The 19,635-nt window shown below is 49.4% G+C and overlaps 8 protein-coding genes across 8 annotated transcripts; 5 read left to right on the top strand and 3 right to left on the bottom strand.

Annotated features, from left to right (window-relative positions):
* Positions 1 to 400: 400 nt before the first annotated feature.
* Positions 401 to 804, top strand: LACBIDRAFT_315776 (uncharacterized protein; the record flags this gene model as incomplete). The annotated part of the gene is made up of 3 exons (XM_001878484.1): positions 401 to 416; positions 466 to 702; positions 755 to 804. 3 exons carry the CDS (start codon positions 401 to 403, stop codon positions 802 to 804), a joined length of 303 nt encoding a protein of 100 aa, XP_001878519.1.
* A 286-nt stretch (positions 805 to 1,090) lies between these two features.
* On the top strand, positions 1,091 to 2,170 carry LACBIDRAFT_315775 (uncharacterized protein; the record flags this gene model as incomplete). Its single annotated transcript, XM_001878483.1, has 3 exons — positions 1,091 to 1,359; positions 1,418 to 1,691; positions 1,742 to 2,170. The coding sequence occupies 3 exons, from the start codon at positions 1,091 to 1,093 to the stop codon at positions 2,168 to 2,170; spliced, it is 972 nt and encodes a 323-aa protein (XP_001878518.1).
* A 336-nt stretch (positions 2,171 to 2,506) lies between these two features.
* LACBIDRAFT_315774 (uncharacterized protein) lies at positions 2,507 to 4,012 on the bottom strand (the record flags this gene model as incomplete). The annotated part of the gene is made up of 6 exons (XM_001878124.1): positions 2,507 to 2,631; positions 2,688 to 2,696; positions 2,761 to 2,829; positions 2,893 to 3,483; positions 3,535 to 3,790; positions 3,881 to 4,012. 6 exons carry the CDS (start codon positions 4,010 to 4,012, stop codon positions 2,507 to 2,509), a joined length of 1,182 nt encoding a protein of 393 aa, XP_001878159.1.
* Positions 4,013 to 4,193: 181 nt separating this feature from the next.
* LACBIDRAFT_189552 (uncharacterized protein) lies at positions 4,194 to 7,413 on the top strand (the record flags this gene model as incomplete). Its single annotated transcript, XM_001878482.1, has 12 exons — positions 4,194 to 4,221; positions 4,271 to 4,371; positions 4,424 to 4,750; positions 4,803 to 4,918; positions 4,971 to 5,487; positions 5,538 to 5,825; positions 5,879 to 5,898; positions 5,955 to 6,210; positions 6,267 to 6,743; positions 6,805 to 7,062; positions 7,117 to 7,194; positions 7,256 to 7,413. 12 exons carry the CDS (start codon positions 4,194 to 4,196, stop codon positions 7,289 to 7,291), a joined length of 2,502 nt encoding a protein of 833 aa, XP_001878517.1. The 3' UTR covers positions 7,292 to 7,413.
* Positions 7,414 to 7,747: 334 nt separating this feature from the next.
* LACBIDRAFT_293350 (uncharacterized protein) lies at positions 7,748 to 11,594 on the top strand. The gene is made up of 8 exons (XM_001878481.1): positions 7,748 to 7,841; positions 7,909 to 8,776; positions 8,827 to 9,815; positions 9,869 to 10,097; positions 10,148 to 10,667; positions 10,723 to 10,942; positions 10,998 to 11,287; positions 11,344 to 11,594. The coding sequence occupies exons 2-8, from the start codon at positions 7,917 to 7,919 to the stop codon at positions 11,404 to 11,406; spliced, it is 3,171 nt and encodes a 1,056-aa protein (XP_001878516.1). The 5' UTR covers positions 7,748 to 7,841; positions 7,909 to 7,916; the 3' UTR covers positions 11,407 to 11,594.
* Positions 11,595 to 11,681: 87 nt separating this feature from the next.
* On the bottom strand, positions 11,682 to 12,896 carry LACBIDRAFT_247864 (uncharacterized protein; the record flags this gene model as incomplete). The annotated part of the gene is made up of 6 exons (XM_001878123.1): positions 11,682 to 12,283; positions 12,425 to 12,499; positions 12,521 to 12,634; positions 12,685 to 12,709; positions 12,776 to 12,808; positions 12,861 to 12,896. 6 exons carry the CDS (start codon positions 12,894 to 12,896, stop codon positions 11,682 to 11,684), a joined length of 885 nt encoding a protein of 294 aa, XP_001878158.1.
* Positions 12,897 to 13,334: 438 nt separating this feature from the next.
* Positions 13,335 to 15,513, bottom strand: LACBIDRAFT_232674 (uncharacterized protein; the record flags this gene model as incomplete). The annotated part of the gene is made up of 7 exons (XM_001878122.1): positions 13,335 to 13,664; positions 13,721 to 14,036; positions 14,090 to 14,361; positions 14,410 to 14,539; positions 14,605 to 14,731; positions 14,783 to 15,314; positions 15,367 to 15,513. The coding sequence occupies 7 exons, from the start codon at positions 15,511 to 15,513 to the stop codon at positions 13,335 to 13,337; spliced, it is 1,854 nt and encodes a 617-aa protein (XP_001878157.1).
* A 1,558-nt stretch (positions 15,514 to 17,071) lies between these two features.
* Positions 17,072 to 18,905, top strand: LACBIDRAFT_247484 (uncharacterized protein; the record flags this gene model as incomplete). The annotated part of the gene is made up of 5 exons (XM_001878480.1): positions 17,072 to 17,533; positions 17,588 to 17,984; positions 18,039 to 18,170; positions 18,219 to 18,367; positions 18,423 to 18,905. Coding segments are annotated over 5 exons (1,623 nt in total), but the record flags the coding sequence as incomplete, so codon positions are not given.
* Between the last annotated feature and the right edge of the window lie 730 nt (positions 18,906 to 19,635).

The raw sequence follows: 19,635 nt of genomic DNA, 5'->3' as shown, positions 1-19,635 counted from the left end.
CCATGGGTCGACGGAGATCCACGTCGAGTCTCTTCAGAGTTGAGTGTGGTGTATCGCAACCTTCTACGGTGGTGAATCAGGCTACGTTCATAGTTTTGGGACATACATTGTTATCTCTGACGTGTATATCTTTTTATGAAAATCAGTGCTGGTTTTTATCATACATCCCTGATCGTTTACTTTTCGCCTGCATGTGAGGTGAACTCTTTCCAGATAGTGGAGATGCAAGTCAACACCTTGCTTCTGACGGTCGTCCCCAACTTTCAAGGGCGCGGGCTACCTCGTGACGTTTGAGATTTTTTTGGAAAATCTACCTGTCTTTGTGCTGGAGCTCAAACCAGAGAAGGAGTTTTCGAGCAGGTCTAGGCGCTCAGCTGCCGATGCTCAGTTGCGCGAACGCATGGGTGACCTCATTGGTGATGCCCTGCTCCCTCTCTTTTTGTATCTCCAACTAATTTATTACAGACACTTGTCCTCTGCCTGTCTTACACGGCGCCAGCGCTTTTGGGACCAAGCTCTGCTTCTACTCCATTACGAAGGCAGGATTGATCTTGCCCGAGCACATCCCTTGCTCCTTGCCATACGTGATCGATACCGCACCGGTTGACCTCTGGAACTACGATATCCTCACGGACAAAGGTGAGGCTGAATTGCGTCGCATTGCTGAGGTCATCACCACCGAGTGCGCCCAACCTCCACTAGGTGAGAAGGGGACAGCTTTTCAATACAGACGCATTTTCTAATTGCTCCGCAGATTTCTTCTATGCTGTTCATAGCGGAGGGGTACTAGGACGTGAATCCTGAACTTGGCAGATTCCTTCATGTAACAATTGTTACGTTCATGGAAGAAATATTTGATTTGGTCTTTGCCTTTGGCCTTCGTTTGTAGGTCATGAATTGACGGAGGTTCGGGTCGAGAGTCTGTGAGTGGAGTGTGGTGTATTGCCGCCTTTATGGTGAACATACATTGATAATCAGCGCTGGTTTTTATATGGACCTCCGATCGTTTACTTTTCTCCTAAGTTGGACTGAAGTAAACTCCTTTCCAGACAGTTGATCAAGACATTCCAGTGATTTCGAGTCGTCAAGAATGAACGGTTTCTTCCCTCCTGTCAAAAAAGGCCGAGAAGATAAAACTATGAAGCGCTCGCGCATTTGGTTTGACGACGGAAGTATCATCATCCAGGCTGAAGATACTCAGTTCTGTGTTCATAAATCAGTTATCTTGAAACATTTTCCCACCTTGAATGATCTTGTTTCTTCTCCTCAATCATCATCGAACGGATGTGCTATCATCAAACTCTCCGACTCAGCTAAGGACTGGGAGAGCCTGCTCACCATGATCTACGACCATCTACCGTGAGTTGCACATTAGATTCGAAGCGAACAGCATTTCCCTGACCTTTAAACGGCGTAGAACATGCAAATCAACAGATCTTATCCCTTTTCGTACCCTTGTAGCAATGCTTCGCCTTGGGGACAAATACCACGGTCATAGCATTCGAGAGGAGGCTTTGAGATTTCTTCGATACGAGTTCCCTCAAGATCTCGACGACTGGATGGACATTTGGGGAACAAAAATATATCCATATCCCGAATCAGAATTTGACTTTATCAACCTCGCCGATGAGATAGGCTTACACTCTGTGCTTCCAGCAATGTACTACACCTGCATTAAGTACGAGAAACTGGTCAGTAAAGACTCGATATGATCCAACCCTCTGACTCACTCTACCTCTAGAAGGACATTTTTTACGGCCATCCGAACTCAGACGGGAGTGTAATGCGACTTTCATCAGACGTGCAAGCGTGTCTCGTCATCGGACGAGAAAAGCTTGCCTTCGCACTCAGGAAACATACCTTCTCTTGGTTGTACAATAAGAAGATCATCCCGTGCTCGCGGTGCTCTGCCAAACCAGAGTGCACAGCGGCGCGAAACCAGCTGATCCGCAAAGTGTGGATGCCCGTCCCTAATATCTCTTTGGCCCTCGACGTGTGGAATCGATCAGAGTTTGCCTCTGGCCTTTGTAGTTTCTGTGCTTACACGGCGGAGAAGCTTTTCCATTCCGGCCAAGAGAAGTTGTGGATTGAGCTGCCGTCTTACTTCGGATTGCCCAGCTGGGATGAACTGGAAAATTTAGATGATCCGGGTTCCCCCTCTTTGTCGTGATGTTCGCTCCTTGTTGGCAGAATCGCGCTGTTGGGATCCTATTCCTCCGAACTGTCAATCGTAGACGATCTAAATGCAATCATGTAGTATGCGATTCGAACGGCATCAATGTTCCATTGAAAGATTGGTGGCCTAGTGCAGCAAGAATTTGCACGCAGTCCGGCGACCAGTGCGTGGTTCTTCAGTTGGAGGACTCCCCTTATCGGCGGAAGCGTGAACTAGCAAGAGAAGCACTTGATATTCAACACTACATTACATGGTATTGCCCAAAGCTTTCAAAGTACCAACCCACAAGATTTCGAACGGATAGAGCGTTAGAGCTAAGGCTTGACGCTTTCAATTTGAGACTCGGATGTTGTACACGCCACACTCGAGCCAGATGACGGTGAATACCTTGATCAGACTGTCCCAAGTCTTCTCTTTAGGGACCGAATCTTGGCCTCCTTCAATGCAACCTCCTTCTGACAATTCAAAAAATTCAGGTGAAGAAAGTCATGGTTGAGATGAAGAACTGTACCTGTAAGGCCTGATGAAATTTCCAGTAGGGATCGGCGAAATGAGCAGGAAGGGATAAGAATAAATGATCTTACCTCCCGCTCTGCGATTTCTTTTTCCAGTGCCTTTAGTTCCGCCGATTTCTCTTCTAACTTTCGTCGTAACTAGCGAAAATAATGAAGACAGGCAAATGAGAAGTACATCACTGAAAACCAGAAAAAATGTACCTGTGCTAGAGACGGAAGTGGTGCCACATCTGAAGAGTCGGAAGAGGGATTTGATCTTGTATGATTGGAAGAAGACTCCGGTCCAGATGGCGGTACCGGCCGCGTCAAGGCGGCTTCCAAGTCGATTATTTCTGTAAACGATGTGGTAGCAGTTTTCTTGGAAGAAGACTCCGGCGCAGGTGGCCGTACTGGCCGCGTCAACTGGGCTTCCAAGTCTATTATTCCTTGAAGAAGAGTTTGATTTTATTTGCTTCAATTTGGGTGGAAGTAGAACATTACCTGTATTTGACGTCTGGCGAGATTTTGCGCTAGGTGACTCAACCCTTCGCCGTTTCGCGGAGGCAAGCTTGGGACTTGAAGCGGATGGCTCGGCGGCTTGTATCCGTTTGGCGGGTGTCGAAGGCGCTGCTGATGCATCTATGAAGTTGAATTGAAATACAATATATGGGGCTTTCCCTTCGTTTTTATCATCCACTACGTCAGCTTCAATAGTGCAGTCGTGATCTCCAGGTTGACCGGGGACTGGGTTTTCCGAGAAGGCAATGACCCCTTGTGTTCGTCGGAGTTCCAGTCTGACGAAACCAAGACGTGCTGGTTTGTGGTATCAAGCAGCCACCCAATATAAGAAGCCTGAGCACGTACCATCCTCTAAAACAGAACGGGGAGCTTCGAGATGTCCATTGCGTTTGTACGGAGGAAAAAGTCGACTTTTAGTCGAGCTAAGGGCCTGAGATCTTGGATCCCGCTGGTCTATAAAATGACTAGCAATGGCTACGCCTTCGGGAAACTGATTGTCGTCCTTGTTACGACCACTTCGGGGTGTGGAGGAGACAAATGCCTCCCAAAAAGCTGAAAGGGGAGGGGAGTTCGGGCTACACTTCCAGTTGATGGTATAAAGCTGAAATGTAAAAGGATAGTCATCGATTAACTAGGCATCTGCCGCACGTAGACAAATCCCGTAGCTTATGGGAGAAATCTTATTACTCACTGCTCCGCGTTTGATACTAACGGTAGCTGAGATTGTGTTGTCTTTCACTGAGTCACTGGTGTGAGGAATGATTTGGCCCTTGGGGTCAACCAACCACACATCCATTCCTCGATGAGTCAAATATTTTTCCATGGGTGGTTCAAGTGCAGTGCTAGGAATCGCAACTCTGGTGATAACGATAAGAAAGTCGAGGAGCCAAATAACGGTCAACACAAGTTGCATTATCCCTCTTCACGGATCCTGACAGCGACCACAAAACAAGCTATTCTTAGAGGACGTTCTTCGCCGCTTACTTACATTGTTGTCTGGTCCAATGACGGACGAGTACCCCAGTCTGTTCCGTATGTGTTTTTCCCAAAAATTTCGAACCGCGCACTCACAAAACCAAAGGCTCGGAACGGATGAGTTTGGTGCAGCTCTTCGTACCAACTGAAGTTGCCCATGATACTGTTGCTGAGTTAGGCGAACTTGGAAATGTCCAGTTCAACGATGTAAGGGGCCCAAGCATCGCCGTGAACCAACTCACCCTCGCTGTTCAAACAGTTAAACCCCAGCGTCAACCCATTCCAGCGTTCTTTTGTCGGTGAGATTCGTCGGATCGATGAAATGGCCCGTCGCGTCCGATTCTTCGCCACACAAATTGAGAAAGAGAAAGACGTGATTCCCATTCGACCTCTGTATGACTCGGCCCCTCTAATCACCGTGGGTCCCCGTGCTGCGCACACCATCGACGAGCTGGACACCACTCTTGCGGAGCACGAGACGAGACTTACGAAGATGAACGATAGTTACCAAATTTTGAGTGACAGGACGAAGGAACTCATTGAGGCTAGGCATGTACTGAGGGAAACAGCGGTCTTTTTCGAGAAGGTTAGTGCGCTTGATACTGCATGCTGTGAAACGCCTATGATGTCCTTGAAAGGCACAAGGCCGCCGGTCTGATATCCGCTCGTCTTTTGACGATAGTTCGGCTCCCCTCTTGCACCATGAAGATCGGGAGAGTCAGTTTTCGCCAGCTGAAGTGCAGTTTGATCTCGAGTGGGTCTTCCGAGGAAATTCATCTAATTTTTGCAACTGACCTTGCGTTTAGGTTTGTTGCTGGGACCATTGAGCGCTCCCGCGTTCCTACCTTCGAACGAGTGCTGTGGCGCGTACTCCGCGGAAATCTGTACATGAACCACACGGATATAGTAGAGCCTTTCATCGACCCCACCACTCTCGTCGAGACCCGTAAGAACGTTTTCATCATCTTCGCTCACGGCGATGCTCTCCTCGCCAAAATTCGCAAAGTGGCAGAGTCAATGGGGGCGACGATTTACCCTATCGACCCTAACGCTAACAAACGCTCCGAATCTCTTCGCGAGGTTACGATCCGTCTGGAAGATCTGGAGACGGCATTATACAGGACCGGGTTAACCAGGCGGTCCGAGCTGGTGTTGGTTGGCGAAAGTCTTCGCAGCTGGCAAGATGTTGTTAGGAAGGAGAAGATGATCTACGAAGCTCTCAACCTATTCAATTACGATGTTCGCAGGAAGACGCTCATTGCTGAGGCGTGGGTTCCAACCCGGGATATTGTCACCATCCAGTTAGCGTTGAGGCATGCTACGGTCAGTCTTACGCGTCAGTCAGAACCGCACTCGCTCATTCATTCGTTCAGGAGGAGTCCGGCACAAGTGTCCCGCCCATCTTGCAAGAGCTCCAAACGTTTAAGACGCCGCCTACTTTCCACAAGACGAACAAATTTACAGAGGGTTTCCAAACTATCATGGACAGCTATGGTATTGCCAGGTACCAAGAAGTCAATCCAGGCTTATTCGCCGTCGCGACCTTCCCTTTTTTGTTCGCTGTCATGTTCGGTGATATTGGTCATGGTGCTATCATTTTCTGCGCTGCGTTGTACATGATTCTTTCTGAGAGACGACTGGCCAAGGCAGATCTTGACGAGGTGCGTTCCAGAATCCCATCGTTTTGAAGCGCGAGGCCAATTGACGATGATAGATTACTGGTCAATTTTTCTTGTGAGTACCAGCCCTTTTCTTGCTTGTTGTGGATTGGTTAATGTTTGTTTATGCAGTGGTCGCTACATCATTCTTCTTATGGGCCTGTTTTCGATGTACACCGGCTTCATGTACAACGATATCTTCTCGAAGTCACTCCATATCTGGCACTCAGGATGGACTTTCCCCGAAGGCAGTGGAACGATCACGGGAGCATTCAATGGACATACCTATCCTTTTGGGCTTGACCCTGGCTGGCACGGAGCCGACAACGCGCTCGTTTTCACGAATTCCTACAAGATGAAAATGTCGATTGTTCTTGGTGTCATACACGTTTGTTTTATGGTTCTACAGCGTTTTTCTTTCACTAAGGTCCATTGGCTTCATAGATGACATTTGCGCTGTGTCTTCAGGTTCCAAATCATTTCAAGTTCAAGCGAACTGTGGACATATACACCAACTTCATACCCCAAATGGTATTCTTGCAATCGATTTTCGGCTATCTCGTGCTGTGCATTCTGTACAAGTGGTCGATTGATTGGTCGAAGTCCGCTGCTGGGCCTCCGTCACTGCTGAATATGCTTATTTCTATGTTTTTGGAACCTGGAACGATTGCACCTGGGAATAGGCTCTACCGCGGACAGGGAACTGTCCAAGTGGTGTTGTTACTTATGGCTGCAGTTTGTGTCCCTTGGCTCTTGATCGCGAAGCCTTATCTCCTATGGAAAGAAACACATAAGGTCCATGGACAAGGCTATGTTGGTATCGGGCATGATGAGCCTGTTAGGCATAGCACGGACGATGCCCTGGAGGGCGAGGAGGAAGGGAACGGGAGAGCCATAGCGGAAGCTGCGGGCGAAGGACATGTAAATGAAAATTTTCATCCTCTTCTGCTTTTGGTTGCTAATAATGCGATCAATTATGAAGGAACAGCACGACTTCAGCGAGGTTGTGATTCATCAAATCATTCATACGATCGAGTTCTGTCTTGGGTGTATATCACATACCGCATCGTACCTCCGTCTTTGGGCCTTATCTCTTGCTCATGCACAATTGTCGGAAGTCTTATGGTCCATGACGATCGAAGGATTCCTCGGACCGACCACCCTCTTCAATTGGGCAGCATTGCTATTTATGGGAACGTTTTGGTTTGGCGCTACTGTTGGCATTCTGTGTATCATGGAGGTGCGTGTTTCCAGTTGTGACTGATGCATGAGTTGATGGCCTTGACTGATGCAGGGACTTTCGGCATTTTTACACGCCCTTCGTTTGCATTGGGTTGAGGCAAACAGTAAGCATTTTGAAGGCGGTGGCTATGTGCGTTTTTGACATTTTGGCCTGTTTCGTGACTTGAAACACTAATGTTGTTTTATTGTAGGCGTTTGCTCCCTTGAGCTTCGCAAGCAGAGAGTGAATGGACGGTTGAGTCAACGTGCGGTTGACGATCCTATCAGACGGACTCTTTCCCACTCCGTAGTCTTTATTGTTCTGGCCTCGCTCTCACATTACGAATTCAACAAACCCGTTTTTTCACTGCGTCCTGCGTCAAACTAAGCATTGCCATTGGAGATTGATGCAACCTAGAGCTATCGTATGATTGTCGTTGTGCTTCCAGGGGTACCGCCTACCCCGCATCTCCGTTGAGCGCCGCCACAACATTGAATTGGGGTGCAATTGTCACGCGGTGGATGAATTGGGCGATCGATGTAAGTTTTTTCAAACTCCGACCAAGGTGATTAAAAGCAGTGACATCCATTATTGACCGTTCTTTACATTCCCCGTCTTTTTTTCTTTCCCCCCATAGAGGTGAGCACATACGGTCCATCGCCCACGAGTACCATACTGACCGCAGCTCCTGCAGGCACTTTGCCACACATAGAAATAGAGCGTCCTTTGCTTCTTGCCAGCTTTTGTCTGCCATTAACGACTTAAAGACATCTCTCAACCGGACTATCAACACTTAGGTGTGTTTTCCTACTATTCTTTGTTTTTTTGTCGGTGTTATAGCCGAACTCAACAGTATCTCACTAGATACCGGAATGCCTGCTGCCACCGCTACTGCTGCTGCAATCCCATCTCCCGCTTCTCTCAAAGCCGCCGTTGTCGCCGACGGCCAAATGAATATCTCCGCACTCTTCGTAGCTGACAAAGCTGCACGCGAATCCGCTGCAAAGCCCCTAGTTGCAATCGCTCAAAAAGAAGGCCCCGCGGCTTTACAATCCGCCGGATTCGCCGATGCTATCGTCAAGGCTCTTGCCGACAAAAAATCCCCTGCTACCCGTGAGGGTGCTGCTAATGCCATTATCGCTCTCGCCAAGAACGGCGCCATCAGGGCGCTCGAGCCTATTTTCATCGATTCTGGCATTTACAATGCCCTCCTCGAGACTTTTGCCGACAAGATGCCCGCTGTGAGGACAGCTGCCGTCGAAGCGGTTCGGGAGTATGTCGCTGCCATGAGCCCATGGGCCACTGCTCTCATCCTTCCTGCTCTTCTTCACGAGATCAAAACTGCCGGCAAGTGGCAGATCAAGACCGGCTCTCTCGTCATTCTCAATCAGCTTGTCACGAGCGCTCCTGTCCAGACTGCTCGTCTCATGCCTGAGATCGTCCCTGTCCTCTCAGAGGCAATTTGGGATACCAAGGCCGACGTGAAGAAGGCTGCCCGTGATTCACTTACAAAAGCCACCGCTCTGGTGTCGAACAAGGACATAGAACGCTTTATTCCTGCTCTTATTAAGGCTCTTATTAATCCTGTCGAGGAGGTTCCGGGCACCATTGCCCTCCTCTCGGCCACCACATTCGTTTCTGAAGTAGATTCGCCCACCCTTTCCCTCATGGTCCCTCTCCTGTCTCGTGGTCTCTCCGAAAAGCTGACCGCCACCAAGCGAAAGGTTGCTGTGTGCGTGTTGTATTATGTGGAAAGAGTATGCCACTGATCTTACTTTACAGCATCGTCGACAACATGGCCAAGCTCGTCGACTCTCACGTCACTGTCCGACCTTTCCTTCCCAGCCTTCTCCCTGGTCTCCTCAAGGTTGAGTCCGCCATCGGTGACCCAGAAGCCCGAGGTGTTGTCGCTCGTGCCATCGCCACCTTGCGCCAGGTCGGCCAGGTGCCTGAGGGTGATGGTTCTGACCTCCCCCCTCTCAAGCACGCTGAAGGAGGTCAGCTCGCCCACTCCCTTGTCCAGATCTACAAGAAATTGGGTACCGAGATTTCCCCTGGCAACCTCGACACCATGTATGCGTCCGCCCTTGCTGCCAACCTCGTCAACTCCAAGAACTTCGAAGTTCCTGAATGGGACACCCTTGCTCCTTACCTCACCTTCATCGCTGCCACGCCTGAGCCCGTCACAGTCGCTCGTGAGTGGGTCGTTCGCTCTGCCACTGAGGGCACAGACGACGAGGAGGTCCCCGAAGATGAAGAGGAAGGCGAAGACCTTTGCAACTGCCAATTCTCTCTGGCTTATGGTGCCAAGATCCTGCTCAACACTGCTGTTCTCCGTCTTAAGCGTGGCCATCGCTACGGTCTATGCGGTAAGAACGGTACTGGAAAGTCGACCCTCATGCGCGCCATCACCAACGGCCAAGTCGAGGGCTTCCCATCTCCTGATGAGGTTCGCACCTTCTATGTTGAGCACGACATTGACGGGAGCGAAGAAGAAACTTCCGTTCTTGAGTTCATCGTCACTGACAAGCGTATTCTCGCTACCAAGGAGGACATCATTGAGACCCTTGCATCTGTTGGTTTCAGTGACGAGCGTCAAGCTCAGGCCATCGGCAGTTTGTCTGGTGGTTGGAAGATGAAGCTTGCACTGGCCCGCGCGATGTTGTTCAAGGCAGACATTCTTCTACTTGATGAGCCCACTAACCATCTCGACGTTGTCAATGTTGCTTGGTTGGAGAATTACTTGACCAACCTGAAGACCTGCACTTCCAGTGCGTTTTATTCATTCTTCTTTGATTTTGTTTACTCACATGCCTCTGTACAGTTATCGTCTCTCACGATTCCAGCTTCCTTAACAACACCATCACCGACGTCCTCCATCTTAACCGCTTCAAGCTTCGCAGATATCGTGGTAACCTCGAGAAGTTCGTTCAACAAGTTCCCGAGGCCAAGTCCTACTATACTCTTGAGGCTGCTGAGGATTACAAATTCAAGCTCCCTGATCCCCCTCTTCTTGAGGGTGTCAAGACCAAGGAGAAGAGTCTGCTTAAGATGTAAGTTTGACTGTCCTGTGTGGCCATCTGGATGCTGACTGGCAACGTAGGCGCAAGGTTGGCTTCCAATACCCAACACAACCTGTTCAGCAACTCTACGACATCACACTCCAAGTCTCCCTCTCTTCGCGTGTTGCCGTTCTCGGTCCCAACGGTTCCGGCAAGTCCACTCTCGTCAAGCTCTTGATTGGCGACATGGAGGCAAACAAGGGCGGTGAGATCTGGAAGCACCCCAACTTGGTCATCGGTTACGTTGCTCAGCATGCCTTCCACCACATCGATCATCACCTTGACAAGACTCCCCTCGAGTACATGCTCTGGCGTTACCAGACTGGTGAAGATTTGGAGGAGATGACCAAGGCCAACCGCCAGATCTCGGAGGAGGAGATGCAGAAGATGAAGGATGGTGCCTTGATCGTTATCGAAGGTCAGAAGAGGACCATCGATGAGATTCTCGCCAGGAAGAAGCTCAAGCAGTCGTACGAGTATGAGGTTTCCTTCAAGGGCCTCAGCTCTTCTGAAAACATTTGGTTGCCCCGTGACGACCTCGTCAAGCGCGGTTTTGAGAAGGTTTATCGATTCATCTTCTTTTCCTTTGCTATTCTCATTGCGTTTTCATTCACAGAAAGTCATCGAAGTTGACACCCGTGAGGCCCAGCGCCTCGGCTTGCTCCGCCCCCTTGTTCGCCGGGAGATTGAGAAGCACTTCGCCGACTTCGGTCTTGAGCCCGAGTTCGTCTCGCATAACACCATGAGGGGTCTTTCTGGTGGTCAGAAAGTCAAGATTGTGCTTGGTGCTGCTACATGGCGTCGTCCCCACGTCATGTGCTTGGATGAACCTACCAGTGAGTTTCAATTGTGTTTCGTTGTATTTTGTTCGGGACTCACTTTCATCGTTAGATTATCTCGATCGTGAATCGCTCGCTGCGCTCATCGAGGCGCTCAAGGTCTTTGAGGGTGGTGTGCTCGTCATTACTCACAACCGAGACTTCTCCGAGTCACTCTGCAAGGAAGTTTGGGCCATGCGCGACGGTCGCTTGGAGGCATCTGGCCACAACTGGGTTGAGGGTCAGGGCTCAGGGGCACGCATTGATAAGAATGACGGAGAGGAGGATGTCCAGTACGATGCTATGGGCAACAAGATCGACAACAAGAAGGCCAAGAAGTTGACGTCGTCAGAGCAACGCAAGGTATGTCTACTGTCTTCACCTTTGGTTTCTTCGGCTAACTCTCCTTTTCCCCACAGCTCAAGAAGGAGCGCATGGCACGGAAGAAGAGAGGCGAGGAGGTCACTGATGATGAGCTCTAAGCTTGTTTCAAATCTTGCATTGTTCATATGTATACCATCAGTTTCTTCTTGTCCCTCCATCTCTTGCATGTTATACCGTTGTCTCCTACACTCGTCTATCTTCCATGTTGTTTGTATGTCCAGTATGTACTATGGCTCACCTGTCCCTAATTCTTTATTTTATGAATGCATCTACTTCACGATTTCCATGATAAATGGCGGGGTTCTTGGAACCGATTCGGTTGGAAATGAGTAAGCTGTCTACATGTACATAGTACGGCGGTATCTAGAAACTATTACAGGCTGGGTGATGACCTTCTCGAAGTCAATTTCCAACTGATTTCTGTTCCTTCCCCTCCCAAGCGTCTTACGACTCCATCGCCCTCTAACTTCTTCAAATGTAAGTTGATACCATGCGCCGCAGGGAGCCACAAGGACTCCGGATATGCAGAGTATAAAGTCTTGACTATCAACCATGTGGTCCAATCTGTCTGCCCAGATGGAACGGGGGACTGAAGCACCTGCACAACCTGGGCCTCGCGATCGAGCCTATGCTTGATGTACGTCGCAATGAGTTCACGGCCGTTGGTAACGACGGGGCCGTGTCCAGGATAAAGGGAGACGTAAGGCGACTCAGAGTCTGAATCAAATTGCAGCATCTTGTTTAAACTTGTAAGGTAGGTTGAAAGATCCTCGAATACTGTTGTTCCTTGCCCGAGAACGGTATCTGCTGTATAGAGGGCGCGGTCTTGTGGGATGTGCAGACAGATGGAGTCGGTTGTATGTCCTGGGGTGTGTAACACACGCACTGTAGACGTTGGTGAGGACTCTGCTGTTAAGATTTGATCATCGTAGAGGTCGTGGAATGGGGATCCGTCTGGAGATGGAGTATACGAGTCTTTCGGGAGGGAGCTAATGAGAGAGGGGATTTTATGATGACTTGATGTATATTCGTCTTCAGCGTTTGAAGATAGAGGGAATTTGTGCAGGCGAGGTGGTTTATATGGGAGTGTCGGGTTACGTTCTTCCCATAAACGACGCAGGAGAGATAAGACTGCAGGAAGACCACAGACATGGTCATGGTGCCAATGCGATATGACGATGTCGGAGACGTCTGGTTCGTTCGTATTTGCACACTTCGCGGTTTCGCGAAAGGTAGATTCGAGCACTGGTATGTACTCCTCGCGGCCTTCAGCAGTGTCAATGAGGATATACGGGTTCTGTTTCCCAATGATGTAGGTATTGGTTCCTGCAGCAATAGATTAGTGCTGCTTAAAGTTAGGGGTATAGACGATCTACCTTGCAGGGTAAACTTGCCCGGGTTCTATGATAGTAACAAGGTCTGATATTAGTGGACAAGTCGATTATGGGTGGATGGAGTGATATCCACCTGCCCCAATACCCTGACTACGTGCTCGCTCATCTGGAATTGACATTAGAATTTATTGGACGATAGAACGGGGTTCAAAGTATACCCGTGTTACGTTTGGCAAGGGTTCCAGCTTCTCCATGGTTATAAACTGGCCTCTAGCAGAAGGAAGATAGATCGCATGTGTTGTTAACTGCCTCCTCCGGGTTTTAAAGCGAGCGAAAGCCCGGTGCGTCGTAATGTAATGTCTGCTTATGTACATTCCATGTGATTCGGTCGCCATAAGGAGACGAGAGCATACCTAGGAAGCTTCCCAAGAAAGCATTTCGCGAAGAGCATGCATTTAATTGAACAAAGCTGAACTTGGAGGTAGCGAGGTCCAGAATATTTGAACTTGAGGTTTTATGTAAGGTCAAGATTTTTTTATTGAGTTCCAACTAAACCCAGGACTTGTTTGGTAATTGCTCATGCCTGAGCTCTACATCCGACATCTACATACAGATTCGCCCCCGAGAAAAGCAAAGCGTTATACTTGTCGTTAAATATATAAAATACTCTTAAATATACGATAGGCCCTCTTTTAACAGACCCTAATCCTGCCAACTGAGGGATCATGATCGCTAACTTGCGATTTCGAATTAGGGGCCCAAGTATTCGCATGGATGTGTTCGAATTCGACCTTCTTGAGCCTTAGGGCAAGGGAGATGAAAGCGTGGTCGAGCTGCTCCGAGTTCTGGTCATAGACGTAGGAGTAACGCTCCAACTCAGGGATGCCGGCAGCGTCGTCAATGTCGGAGAGTATAGGGGTGAAGGGCTTGTATACAGAGCGGGTCTGAATAAACTCGTTGAAGTCTCCAGCAATGACGATGTTGGCCAAGGGGTTTTTTTGGAGGAGGGATTTAATGAAAGTCTGGAGCAAGGTGATGAGCACATGCACAGTCAAGATCTGCGGAAGATCGGGCTTACAGCAATGGTAGAAATTTGGTTGGTTCGCGCCTGGATGGGAGAGTTGACAGGTGGTCGTGCGTCTCCGTTAGTAGTGGTGCTTCCACCCTTGGAGGCGAGGTGAACGTTGACGGTGAACAGGGAACTCTTCAAAGGACCGACTGCCCAGTGCGCTACAAGAGGCTTACGGCTCGAGTTCCACGCCGTATTGGTTGGGTCAATGCGGCCTGGATTGAAGTTGAGTTTAGGGTTGAAGAGGGTTCCTTGCACAACAGTTTTGTCGAGTGAACCTCCAGCTGGCGACCCTCCGACGAGTTCGAGTTTCTCTGGGCGATACCTAGACCAGCAGTTTTAGTAAGCAACAAACAAGTAAGATTCACAAATCCTCACAAGTAAGCAACCCGGATATTTCCACCTGGAACACCACCGTCTTGGCCGTCGATGGGGTTGATGGATGCAAACTTGTAGGTAACGTTGCTGAGGGACGCGATGGAGTTTACAAGATTGGTAAGGGTGACGTTGGCGTCAACAACACCATCATCTTTTGCGCCAGAGTTGTCTTGGACTTCCTGAATGAACATGATATCGGGGGTCTTCAGGTAGTTGACAATGTGTGCTGCGACTGCGGGCAAATGGGCGCCAGTTGGTGGCATATTTTGAACCTACGGTAGAGTGGTCAGTACAGTCAAAAACTGATATCTGGTGCATACATTGTAATCTCCGAATGTGACAGTGCACAAATCGCGTGTCGACGATGTCAACGTAGTGGCGGGGATGTTAGCACTTGGGGTCGAGATAATTTGAGGCGCAGTGAGCGGGAGCACGTAGTAATACCCGTATCTGAATTTCGCAACTATAAATAAGCAAGGGCTCTTCTGATCCAAAAAAATAAACATGACACTTACTGGTATGTCACAACACCTGTGATGTCGGTCAAGCCAACACCAACGGCAGTTTGCGGGTTTTTGGTCTTGTCAAGTGGCGAGCCAATGAAAATTGCCTCAGGGTTGCCATCGGGAACCCCGTCCTGACCTATTGTCGCAAATGAGTCTGTATAAAAATGCTAAGAAGGCCTTAACATACCGAAGTTGAGAGTGATGCCTCCGCGACTGTTTACGCCAGTCTTTTTCCAGTTTCCGACAGCCCAGAACTCGCCGTAAGAGGTCGTGAATGCGACGGCCGTTGGTTTGGGAATTGTGACGAGTTGGCCTTCAAGACTCTGCCAGAAGTCCAAGCCGTAGTTGTCTGGCTGCAGGGCAGCATTAACCGTGTTGATGCGGCTGGAGTTGTTGGGAACTGATAAAAAGCCGTCGTGCCCTTTGTCGAGGGCAGAGAATTTTTGAGTAGGGGGGCTTCGGTCCTTGCCGAGGACAACCGGGGTCACAGTGTTGTTGGAGGAAAGAACGATGATATTTGTAGGGTATTCGAGTTCGGTCAAGTGGAAGTAGTCGGGATAGGCGGATGAACGGTATTCAGTAATGTTTCCGCTTAATGAAATGTAATCCCCGACGTTGACGGCGCCAAGAACCGCTTTAGCTGAGGAGTAGACCATTAACCCATTTGAGACGCGAACGTCCTTGGATTTCTCCCCGGCAATCCAGAAGCCAGTTGTTCCCTAGTAAATGATGTTCGAAAGATGAATAGCCCAAACAAAAGGCATATCTCACCTTGGCTGTCACCAACCCAGTGACATTCTGGACAGCTTTGTTCGCGAACGGACTGAGCCAAGCATTTCCTTTAATGTCGGAGATGGTGGTAGAGAATACGACGGTTATAGCGCTAGTGAAGAATAAAAGAGAGTAGAGTTTCGCCATGATGGCTGAAATAGATGAAGATATCTCGCCGGTGGAGGTGAGGGCCCACTGGATGACCTGAAAACGACGCGAGAAAGCTCATTTTAAGTCAAGGTGTACGAATGGACAATGAAGCACGTTTACTGCTTGAGCACATGTACTCGCTGGATAGGAACTCATTTCGGAAAGCGGCTGATAGTATAATGTCGACCGCGTGGAGAGGATTGCCAAGAAATAGCGGAACTACGATGAGTATTCAGTGTGGAGACCAGGCGCTATCGTGGTGGTTGTGCTTCAGAACCCACTCTGGATGTTGTTGGACGGGGTGACGTCGACAGATAGCCATAGATCACCTTCAGGATCGTGTCAGGACCACCTCGAAAAGGTGTGTTGAGCGGTTCTGGCTTGGCAGCACGCGTCGGTGTTTGTGGCAAGTTGTTTACCCACTTTGGCTTCACCCAAGCTTCGCCACCACTGGGAGTCTACGATGAGAACGTTCGTCTTTGTCGTCAAGTTGACTAAAACTAGGGCCATAAATTACTCATGGAATACCTCTACCCGTATTCTGGATAATGAAATCTTAATTTTTCAACGTAATCGTAGATTATCCCCAGGTTTTTTCATTAAGAAACGCTAGCCTTCGAGATCCACGTGTGTGGACTGCAGTGGTTCCAGCGAGGCTCTGGAATTAACAGCGATCGTCTCAGCGGAATATGTCAGACGTCCAGAGAATGTGTGTATATGGTGTAAGCCTGTGTAAGTCACGATGACGCTGACTCTGAAATAGCCAGGTCAGGCTATCCTTTGGTACTACGATGAGGCCGACTAATAGCAGAACCAAGATCAACAGTGGGTGGGAGGAAGGTGGGAGGGTTTTAGAAGTTGAACTCTAGCGCAGGGTTCCTAATTTCCACCCGCTCATGTCAGAGATTCTTGCTGCCGCGAGTCGCAATAACATGGCGAAAAAGACAATCCATTGTTACAAGGAATGAAGATTTTCGACGTCCGTTTGGAAAGAAAAAAGAGAGTATCTTCTTCAGGACGACGATTCGATTCTTGGGGACATCCAGAGTATAACTGGATCTAGCACGGACGTAACAAGCACAGTTCCGTTAAAGCTTTCAGAGAAGGCACACGATAGTACTGAACTCGAAAAGATGTTCGGCTTGGATCGTTACAGTGATGAAATTGCGTTGAGCTTAACACAAATTCTTGGAATTTGTGTATCAATGTTTGTCCCACTTGCCGTGGCCAAACACGTTCAAGCACCAGCGGATCCGCTCAGCGACAACATTCGCGACAACGACCAACACGACTGTAGAAAATGTCAGCTGCAGTTCGTGATGGGACCCCGCAAAAGAGAAAGAGGTAATTGTTCGATTTCACATCTTAGAGCACAAGCTGACATTCCAATAGGTCTCGTTCCAATTCTCCTGATGTAGATGGCGCACCACCATCAAGCCGTCGCAGGTCCCACTCCCCCCCTCCAGCATCCCGAATCGAGCTCCCCAGAGTCGTTGACGCAGACCCCGCACGAAAAGCAGAGCGAGAACGTCAGCTCGCAGCCCGTATCGCCGCCATGGAGCTCGAAAAAGCCGAGAAACCGAAGGAAAAAGAATCTGCGAAGGAACTGGATGCGAAGGCAGAGTTCGCCAAACTGGTGGGGTCACGGTCAGGTGGCGTGTACATGCCCCCCGCGCGCTTGCGTGCCCTTCAGGCGGCTGCATCGTCAGACAAGACGAGCCCTGAATATCAACGACTTTCCTGGGATGCCCTTCGGAAATCGATCACTGGTATTGTCAATCGAGTCAATATTGCCAATATCAAACAGGTGGTACCGGAACTCTTTGCTGAGAACCTTATCCGGGGAAGGGGCTTGTTTGCCAGGAGTGTAATGAAAGCCCAGGCAGCAAGTTTGCCGTTCACGCCAGTATTCGCGGCGGTTGTTGCCATCATCAATACAAAACTGCCTCAGGTTGGAGAGCTTCTTCTGACTCGCTTGATTAGTCAGTTCAGGCGGTCGTTCAAACGAAACGACAAAGTAAGTATCACGAACTACTGCAAAGTCGCTACACCACTGACGTACTCCAACCAGATTGTTTGCCATTCTACCACAACATTCATCGCTCATTTGGTGAACCAAGCTGTCGCCCACGAGATTATAGCGCTTCAAATTCTGGTCCTACTGCTTGAACGCCCCACTGATGACTCAATCGAGATAGCTGTCGGCTTCATGCGTGAAGTTGGCGCATTCCTGACAGAAAATTCTCCAAAGGCCAATGCGACTGTGTTTGAGCGCTTCCGCGCCGTTCTTAACGAAGGCAGCATCAGTCAACGTGTTCAATATATGATCGAGGTCCTGATGCAAGTGCGAAAGGATAAGTACAAGGATAACCCTATCCTTCCGGAAGGTCTGGATTTGGTAGACGAGGATGAACAAATCACTCACCAAATTCAGCTCGAGGAGGAGCTTCAGGTTCAGGAAGGGTTGAGTAAGTCCTCATTCACCTCTCCTTTCGAAGAGTGATGCTGATGTCTCGCATTAGATATCTTCAAGTTCGATCCAAAATATTTGGAAAACGAAGAAAAGTACAAAAGCATCAAGGCTGAGATTCTTGGGGAGGATTCTGAAGAGGAGTCTGGTTCTGAAGAATCGAGCGATGATGACGAGGACGAAGGTAAGTCTGTGTGAATCCTTTACGTTACATCTACTGAATCTCTCCTAGTTGCAGAAACTAAGGAAGGAATCGAGGACAGGACTGAGACCAACTTGGTTAATCTGCGCAGAATTATCTACCTGACCATCATGAACGCTCTCAACTACGAGGAAGCCGTTCACAAACTTTTGAAAGTTCAGCTTCAGGAAGGCCAAGAGGTAAACTCATCGCTAATACAAATGTTCCGAATCACTCACTTACATTCCCTGATAGATTGAACTCGTGAACATGATCATCGAGTGTTGCTCTCAAGAACGGTCATACTCCACTTTCTATGGGCTAGTTGGAGAACGATTCAGCAAATTGAACAGAGTATGGACAGACTGCTTCGAAAACGCGTTCGGAAATTACTACACTACCATTCATCGGTATGAAACCAATCGGCTGCGCAACATCGCCCGCTTTTTTGGACATCTGCTTGGCTCTGACTCCATTTCTTGGATGGCGTTTGAATGCGTCAAAATCAATGAAGACGACACCACTTCTAGCAGTCGTATCTTCATCAAAATTCTCATGCAAGAAATGATGGAAAGCATGGGATTAAAGGTGCTCGCGGAGCGGTTCAAAGATCCAGAGGTGAAGAGGGGCTGTGCGGGAATGTTCCCAATGGATGTGCCGAAGAACACTCGGTTTGCGATCAACTACTTTACCAGTATTGGGTTGGGTGTTATCACGGAAGAAATGAGAGAGTACCTCAAGGTTTGCTTTTCTAACTGTGTGTCTTTGACATCTAGCTCATGGATTGTACCACAGAACGCACCAAAACTCATCATGGAACAACGGCGTGCTATGCTAGAGGCGGAATCCTCTTCTTCCTCCGACTCTGATTCGGATTCCTCCGATTCAGACACAAGTTCGGATTCGGACTCTCTTAAGTCTGATTTATCCAAAGGCTCTCGTCGTCATCGCGGGCGTCGTACGCCGACTCCCCCTCGTCGAAGGGGCCGAAGCCATTCTCGATCCGCTACACCTCCACGTAGACGAGTCAATTCAAGGTCACCACCACCTCCCCGCCGTCAACGAGACGTCTCCATGTCTCGTTCTCCCCCTCCAAAGTCCCGTCGAGATCGAGATATTTCCAGATCCAGAACGCCCAGACGGCGCTCGCCATCTCCAGCACCTCGACGACGGGAGCGAGAGCGCGACTACTCCCCTCCTCCTCCACGAAAGGCAGCACGCTCTCCGCCTCCTCCACGAAACGGACGCGATGAACGCCGTCGTCCGCCTCCTTCTCCTTCTCCCCCACCACCACCCACTCGTAGAGGCGGGGGAGGCGGGTCGCGTTCCCGTTCGCCTCCTCCGACTATGAGGAGACGCGATACGAGGTCGAGGTCTCCTGCTCCGTTCATGGCTCGTGCTGGCGGGCCTGCTCCTGTGAAAAGAAGTGAGGACGTGGGAAGGGAGAAGTATACGGACAGGGACAGGG

The sequence above is a fragment of the Laccaria bicolor genome, genomic scaffold (genome assembly GCF_000143565.1).
Source record: "Laccaria bicolor S238N-H82 LACBIscaffold_6 genomic scaffold, whole genome shotgun sequence".
NCBI classification, from domain to species: domain Eukaryota; kingdom Fungi; phylum Basidiomycota; class Agaricomycetes; order Agaricales; family Hydnangiaceae; genus Laccaria; species Laccaria bicolor.
This window is presented reverse-complemented; position numbering and strand designations above follow the sequence as displayed.

What these genes read in the sequence shown, in the direction of transcription:
- LACBIDRAFT_293350 (XM_001878481.1), top strand. Translation starts at nt 7,917, where the DNA reads ATGCCTGCTGCCACCGCTACTGCTGCTGCAATCCCATCTCCCGCTTCT. An exon ending in CCTGAAGACCTGCACTTCCA is followed by an intron (nt 9,816 to 9,868) that starts GTGCGTTTTATT and finishes GCCTCTGTACAG; the next exon opens with TTATCGTCTCTCACGATTCC. An exon ending in GTGCTTGGATGAACCTACCA is followed by an intron (nt 10,943 to 10,997) that starts GTGAGTTTCAAT and finishes TTTCATCGTTAG; the next exon opens with ATTATCTCGATCGTGAATCG.